Source organism: Perkinsus marinus (genome assembly GCF_000006405.1).
Source record: "Perkinsus marinus ATCC 50983 genomic scaffold scf_1104296929362, whole genome shotgun sequence".
In the NCBI taxonomy this organism is placed as follows: domain Eukaryota; phylum Perkinsozoa; order Perkinsida; family Perkinsidae; genus Perkinsus; species Perkinsus marinus.
Genome location: NW_003216476.1, coordinates 170,219 through 177,734, shown reverse-complemented (window position 1 = coordinate 177,734; position 7,516 = coordinate 170,219). Strand labels below are relative to the sequence as shown.

Genomic DNA, 7,516 nt, shown 5'->3' with positions numbered 1-7,516 from the left:
TTTTGCGTGAGTGGTGTAAAACTCGGTGAAAAACGCGATATTTGCGGCTTGTAGTAGTCGTAATTATATTTTTCACTAGTGTTTTTCATATCGCTAGGGTGAAACTACATTGTGTACCAAATTCTCAGGAAATCTTCCTCACAACACTATCAACTCACTACTACATCCTATTTCGATGATACCAAATTCAACTCTCAAAAACAAAAATTTCACGAAATTTTGCAAACGTACAGGAAAAAATATACCTATAATACTGGTGATATGAAAAACACTACTCGAAAACATATTACGTAATTATTCACTCCGCGTAGAACAATTGTATTATCGGCCGCGAAGACATACACGTCTTATAATTTACACAGAATATTACAACACTTCACGTAAAACGGGTGAGACTCCATCATATTAATATCATTGGAGTTTCACCACCCTAGTGATATGAAAAACACTAGTGAGAGACATATTTCACGACTACTGCATATCACCCCGAATATCGCGTTTTTCACCGAGTTTTACGACGCCACTTCACGTAAAACGGGTGATAAAACTCCATCATATTATTTCATTACAACTTACTTTGACCATCCACCTTCACTCGCAGCTTCTTCCTTCACGAATATCTTCGCTTCCAATCGCTCGCCAGCATCCCGGGCAAATTCACTGACAGAACTTCTGAAAAAAATTCATGACCATATCAGAAAACTTCAGAAAATTCACAGAAAAATGATAAGTATTTCCCCAACATGGAGAATATTCAAGTCTAAAATTTCAACTTTTTTAACATCGTTTAATAATGGAGTTTCACGACCCGTTTTACGTGAAGTGGCGTAATACTCGGTTAACCCGAAATTTTCCCTATGCAGCAGTCGTGAAATATGTTTTTCACTTACCTTTTTTCACATCACGGGTAAAACTCCAGCTGCGTAAACTGATTAAAATTTTCTTGAAAAATTTCAGATTCTCATATTTTAGGAGTGAAAATCAACTCAAAGAATTGATTCGAAATTTCGGTATAATGGTGACGTTTCTCCCCATTCAATGGGGTTTCACCCGTTTTACGTGAAGTGGCGTAAAACTCGGTGAAAAACGCGATACTCGCGGTGATATGCAGTAGTCGCGACATGTGTTTTTCACTAGTGTTTTTCATATCACTATGGTGAAACTCCAATATTAACGACGCTCTAATATAATAGCGAAGAATGAAAAATGAAAAAAAATACCCCTCCCAAGATTCGAACCCGCCCACATCTCACCTCATTTGATCCGCTCGGACGCCCTTATCCACCGCACTAGCAAATCCTTCAACAACTTTGCGACGCTGTCGGACTCTATTAGCTGGTATGATCACATCCAACCTACACCACAATTGATCTACATATAAATCTCATCATGTTAGCGTTGAGGAAATGCAAGAGAGCAAGTGGTGCAAGTCTAGTCACACTAAAAATACAGTGTGAACCAAATCGTTTTCGAGATGGGGGGCTTTCTTCAATTTGAGAGTAAATTTTCATATGGTCATCGATACTGCTTATTGGCGTGGAGAAAATGCAAGAGAGCAAGTTATATCAAGTCTACTGTAAATTTACGCCACTACGAACTCTTCGACTCACCTGCTAGGATATTCCCGGTCAACGACTGGTTGTGACTGAAACAACAAAAAATTAACTTTTTTCCCTATCAATTCGAAAATCGTCAATCTACATCATTCATAGTAGGAGAGCAAGTCAGCAGTGTCAACGAGTTGCGAAGCGAGCCGAGCATATACCGCAACAACAGACACTTACGCATTGTGCGTGCGTGCAGAATTATTCTGGCTTAACTACGAAGCGTAGGAGGCCACCAGATAGATCAAACGACTCCTCTATATGCCGAGGTTTGCGCAAAACTCGATTATGCGAACAGCTCGACGAGATATGCACGAAAATCTTTAATGACGGAAAAATGTCCAACCCGGGGATCGAACCGGGGACCTATGTCAAATTCATAAATATCTAAGGTTCCCCCGCGCACAGCACAGATAATATGATTCTTCACCCACTTCTCAAAATCACAATCACCCTGCACTCACCAGAATACTTCTAGCTTTTTTCTCCGCCGCCTCCATAAGCTCTTCTGCCGGGTCCTTCCTGGGCACGAAAAATATCTTTTCAAAAATTCCCATACCACGCGTCTACCTCTTCGTCGGTCGACCGACATTTTGCGCGCCTTTTCCATCAGCACTAATATCTGAAAATCTTCCGCGTGCGCGCGAGAATCTTCATCAATATCAACTCGAGTAATGTGTAAAACGTTCGCGTAAACTACTCCGTACACGGAATTTCTCACCCCACATAAAACGTTGAATTATATATCCTCAAACTATTTTTACGACGAAAGCTTTCGCTGCATTCACACTCGTAAAAAAACCAAATTTTCCGAAAAGAAATTTATGATTTTTTTCCAAAGATATTCCTCACCAAGGTGAACTTAACACAGTGCGAATCCAAAATTGACCCAATTTTTGGTAATAAAATATGCGCAGAAATTTACGTAAAATAATACAAAAAGATCCCAAAAAATATAAGAATCTGAATTTCTCAAAATACAATATTTTCCTGAAATTTTTCGACTTGAGAAGCCCCAGTTCACGAACGCTACAGGAAAATCTTGCACGCACGCGCACTCACCCATTTCAACATCTTTCCCTTTACTCTCAGCAACGGCAACCTAGAAATAAAACAATATCAAAAATTTCTCATTTAAAAAAATAAAAAAAACGAAGAAAATGAAAAAAAATGAAAAAGAAGAAAAAATGGAAAAAATGGAAAAATATGGAAAAAATTAAAAAATATGAAGAAAATGAAAAAAATGAAAAAAAATAGAAAAAATAGAAAAAAAATAGAAAAAAATTGAAAAAATGGAAACAAAAGAAAAATTATGAAATAAAAAAATACGGAAAATGATTAAAACACTTCTAACACGGTAAAAAAGAGGAAATGCAAGGTTACAAGTGGTCATGAAAACGTCAACCTACTACTACATATTCTCCATAGGGCAATTCTACCGCGCGCCACAAAATTACGCCATACATTCAGCAATTAAAATAAACATCACCCAAGAATTTCTGTAAAAAAAATTACCGCGCGCCACGAAATTATTAACCCACAACATATACATTCAATCAGTCAAATGAAATCACTCCAGAAATTTCCAGAAAAAAATTTTCCTGCACTACAAAGTCGACCACAACGAACACATTTCACCCGAGAATTTCCATCAAAAAATTACCGCGCGCCACGAAATTCTCACCTCAGGAACTATCTCGACCGACGCTACAGCCTCTCGAACTGCTTGCCGGATCCCACTCGATCTCGCACTTCCCTCGTGTAACTGAGGTGACGGTTTTCCCTGAGAAAAAACGTTCATGAAATGATAAGTGAATCAAAGCATCATGCAGCAAAGATACAAAATAGGTCCAATTGTAGGCCGTTTTTTATCACATATGCATCTACTCTTAATGAATCTTAGCTCAAATCAAAAGATACAAAATAGGTCCAATTGTAGGCCGTTTCTTATCACATATGCATCTACTCTTAATGAATCTCAGCTCAAATCAAAAGATACAAAATAGGTCCAATTGTAGGCCGTTTCTTATCACATATGCATCTACTCTAAATGAATCTTAGCTCAATTCTAAAGATACAAAGTAGGTCCAAAACGCGGCACCTTAATTCGCTCCGGTGACACCGGCGTCGGTGGTGGCTCCAACGGCCCTCCCCCTTCCTCAACAAGTCTCCTCTCCTTATACTAAACACATCCACATAATAATCATTATCGAAAACTCATACCATCCATCGCTCACATAACGACCATATGCTGATCTGTCCTGCAACTGCCTTGATTGAATTATCTTCGCCAACTGAAAAGAAAACAAATTTCAACACCAATAAAATGCCCCTGCTGGGGTTCGAACCGGGGACCTCCTTACTTCAGCTTCACCTAACTTAGATCCTCTTTGATGACGAGAGCTTCTCCTAACTCGCGACTCGATACTGTCCTCAGGAAGGCTCTTGGCCGAAAACCTTTCTAAAATTTTCCAGAAAAAAACACAATTTTCCGCAAAAAAATATCGCAAAATTACTGCGTGTCATCGCCGGACTCGCTGGTGATTCCCCTGAAGTTCGCGAATCCCCGACGCTCACCGACGGAGACGGTGGATTCTAAACTCTAATAATCGATCAATCGGGCGCGCGCTTTTTACCTTGGGCGAGCTGAGCGGTGAAGACACCGAATCAGTTCGACTCCTTTTACTCATCGAAGACGCCGTCCGTCCCCGTCCCCGGGTAGATCGACGACCTACATGAAGGACACAGGAGGGTATCTTAGGCTCGAGCGGGTAAGATACAGATTAGGTCCATGTTACGAGTGCTTAACGCAACTTGTTCCAAAAATAAAATTCTATTATGGTGAGAACGTTCTCGGAGTTTTTCGCGAAATGCTGCGAATGTTTTACGTAAAATGTGGTGATTTTTCCAATGTTTTTCGGCAAGTGTTTTTTTTCACTTCACTGCATATCACCGCGAATATCGCGTTTTTCACATTGAGTTTTACGAAAAACACTTCACGAAAAACAGGTGAAACTCCATTGAGTATTACGGGTAAATACAGCGCTATTTAAATTTACAAAAAAAATCAAAAAATTCAAATGAATTGAACCGAAATATTTTCAGAAATTCCAAAGAAAATTTTCTGAGAATTTTTTTTCTTCATTCCAACCCACAGCGAACCTTTATAAATGTTGTTTTTCCTTTTTGCCGGTTTCATTCGATTTTCCTCCTCCGACGCGCTCAGCGGGACTTCACGTTTCGACAGCCAATGACGATACACACTCGGCTCTATCTAAAACATAAAAATAAAAAATAGGAAAAATAGGAAAAAAATTTTGGAAAATTCATGTCCTTAAATGGTAACATCTCACAGATGTGCAAAACGTCTTCTATTGAGAAAAATCTATTCTCATATAAAAATGAAGTAATCATTTTTCCCGAGTAATTTTTTAGTGGTCCAGGAAATTCTCTCCTATTCTTGCGCATTCAATCATGGGTGAATAATTCCGGAAACGGAATTTTTCACCCAGGCAATTCCGACTAATAATCATATGATGAATATCACACTCACCTCTTTCAGTTTTTCCTTCAACTCAAGGTAAATCGACGCTCGAGCGCCCTCCCTCGTTTCATACAGAAAATTTTCTGAAACAAAGTACAATAGCGCGCGCCCAGATGATCGATTATTCATCGAGTTCATACCAGTTCACCGAAGCTCTTCCGTAGTCATCAAAGGAAAACGTGAAGAAAATTCGATAAGAATTTTTAAATTTATTTTTATATTTTCTGTCAAACCCGCAAGACAATTTTTCCGGAAAAAAATGCGCATCTGATTTTTTTCAATCTCACCTTACAATAAACAACCGTTTTCTCCCCTCAATGATGAAAATTCGATAAAAAAGTTTCTTTTTTTCTGCCAAACCCGCAAAAAAATCAATTTTTCCATAGCTGATTTTTTTCCGGAAAAAAAATCACATATTTCCCAATCTCACCTTTCAGTAAACAGCCATTTTCTCCCCTCATTTCTGGTCGTTTTTTTACTATCATCTCGTACAGTTTTCGATCGGCCAAACGGCAGCAAATCGTCTGACTCTTTACCTTCTTTTGTCGACTCACACTCGTCGTCTCTTCAACTGATATCACTTCCGCTGTTGCCCTGATGATTTCACGAATAGCTCACACATAATCGTCGGTGTAAGTGGGCGATTTATTCCGCAATGAACAAACGTTTAAAGCAATAGTAAACGACTTAATTTTTCATCTCCCGAGCACTTCTGAAGCTCATCTCGATTTATTCTGCATCGTGTTGTGTTCTCAATTTAGTTCCCATATAATCGTCGGCATTCGTGGGTAATTTATTCCGAAATAAACGACCGATTATATGGAGTTCAACCCTACCATCTGTCCATCGTCCTGTGTTTGCTCAGACCCAGATCGGCCGCGGTGAGGCTAAGGAAATCACCCACTTTGATCGGCATCCGCTCGTCATCGTCGAACTTCTCTGAGAGAAAAAAACTCGACTGACGATGTTGCGCACGAGAAAATTGGTCCCAATCTCGGAATTTTTCGCCCAATCCATTCGTGAGAAAAAAATTCCCCCATAAATCACGGGCTATTCTCAGAACACTTGACTGGAATGCCTACTTCCTGATTGATCGATATTTCAACCGTTTTAGCACGGGGAAAAACGTCCCATCAAGGCTCCTATCGCCGACCAACCATTTCTCATCCTCTACTTACGCGACCAATAACAGTACACAAACTCCACCATATCTCTTGTCCAATCCTTTGCTGGGTCCACCGTATTAAGGAAACTCACTACGGTCGGCGCCCAAGGCAGAGTAACACAACCAACGTCCTCTTCTGAGATCTCTCCCGAACCAGCCTGATTCGATCAACCAATTCTAGTCGAAAATCAATGTGAGAAAATATGCACTATACGGTCAACTACGTGTGTTAGTGGCAATATGAAATAGCTTTTCGTTTTATTACACTTCTACCCAGTGTTAAAATCGCGAAGCGAGCGGAGCATGTACCACAACAATAGACACTTTCACTTCGGAAAATTCTGGAAAATAACGCCGACACAGAGACAAAAACTGATTCACATTGATTATATTATTCACCATCAGTTGGAGTGTTGGAATGTATGTTCGCTTTCCTCAGCCAAGATCAAAAACTCATTTCATTTTTTCCATCAAATTTCCAACTTTTACGTAAAAAAATCTATACTTTTTCATATGTAAATTCTCTGTTTTTTCTAATACGAAAGCTTCTTTGAGTTTTTCACATTTTCACCAAAACATGTAGTTGACCGTATAGTACCAAGACTAAGAGCGCTCAGCCAGACCTCTCTTCCACTCCTATTACTTCCTCCGGAATATCCGCTGCATATTCCTCGACACTACGAGAGGCTCTCGTTGCCGTCGACATCCCCTCCAGAATATACTATTCATCCACACCAATTGAAACTCACTCAACTCAAAAGAAGCTGTAAAAGTTGCATAAAATCATGTGATATACACTACCATAGGCTACGCACTAACATAATAATACTACAACATGGGGAGGGGGGGGGGGCATGTGCGCGCACAGCGAAGATTCCGATCGCAAAAGATACCACCGGAAAAAATATCTTCACCAGACCCACCACCGTATGAAAACATCCTATTACGACACACAGAGCTGAATCAAATGCGGGCAGCTAATTTCATGGCGCGTGACAGAAATCAAGCGATATAATAATAATGATGGATAGAAATAGACCAAGACATCCTACACTTAGACAATCTTGCAATCTTGCTATATCTTGCAATTTCCTAACGCTACATACACATCACCATTCCTTCGTGCAGCTCTATATAGTGTTATACTAAAACGCCGGTAAAAATGTGGCGTTCAACCACCAAAAGAACCTAATCGATCAATCG

The 7,516-nt window shown here is 39.7% G+C and overlaps 2 protein-coding genes across 2 annotated transcripts in view; both read right to left on the bottom strand.

Annotated features, from left to right (window-relative positions):
• Positions 1-4,130, bottom strand: part of Pmar_PMAR015864 (hypothetical protein) — a gene marked incomplete at both ends in the record, with an annotated part of 4,961 nt that extends 831 nt beyond the window's left edge. The window contains 11 exons of the mRNA XM_002787463.1: positions 577-672; positions 1,254-1,355; positions 1,611-1,645; positions 2,069-2,126; positions 2,175-2,226; positions 2,667-2,706; positions 3,289-3,387; positions 3,706-3,786; positions 3,842-3,898; positions 3,968-4,065; positions 4,121-4,130. Of these exons, the coding sequence (XP_002787509.1) occupies positions 577-672; positions 1,254-1,355; positions 1,611-1,645; positions 2,069-2,126; positions 2,175-2,226; positions 2,667-2,706; positions 3,289-3,387; positions 3,706-3,786; positions 3,842-3,898; positions 3,968-4,065; positions 4,121-4,130 (728 nt within the window). The remainder of the gene's footprint in view (positions 1-576; positions 673-1,253; positions 1,356-1,610; positions 1,646-2,068; positions 2,127-2,174; positions 2,227-2,666; positions 2,707-3,288; positions 3,388-3,705; positions 3,787-3,841; positions 3,899-3,967; positions 4,066-4,120) is intronic.
• Positions 4,131-5,980: 1,850 nt separating this feature from the next.
• Pmar_PMAR015863 (hypothetical protein) overlaps positions 5,981-7,516 on the bottom strand; it is a gene marked incomplete at both ends in the record, with an annotated part of 2,622 nt that continues 1,086 nt past the window's right edge. The window contains 2 exons of the mRNA XM_002787462.1: positions 5,981-6,087; positions 6,327-6,471. Of these exons, the coding sequence (XP_002787508.1) occupies positions 5,981-6,087; positions 6,327-6,471 (252 nt within the window). The remainder of the gene's footprint in view (positions 6,088-6,326; positions 6,472-7,516) is intronic.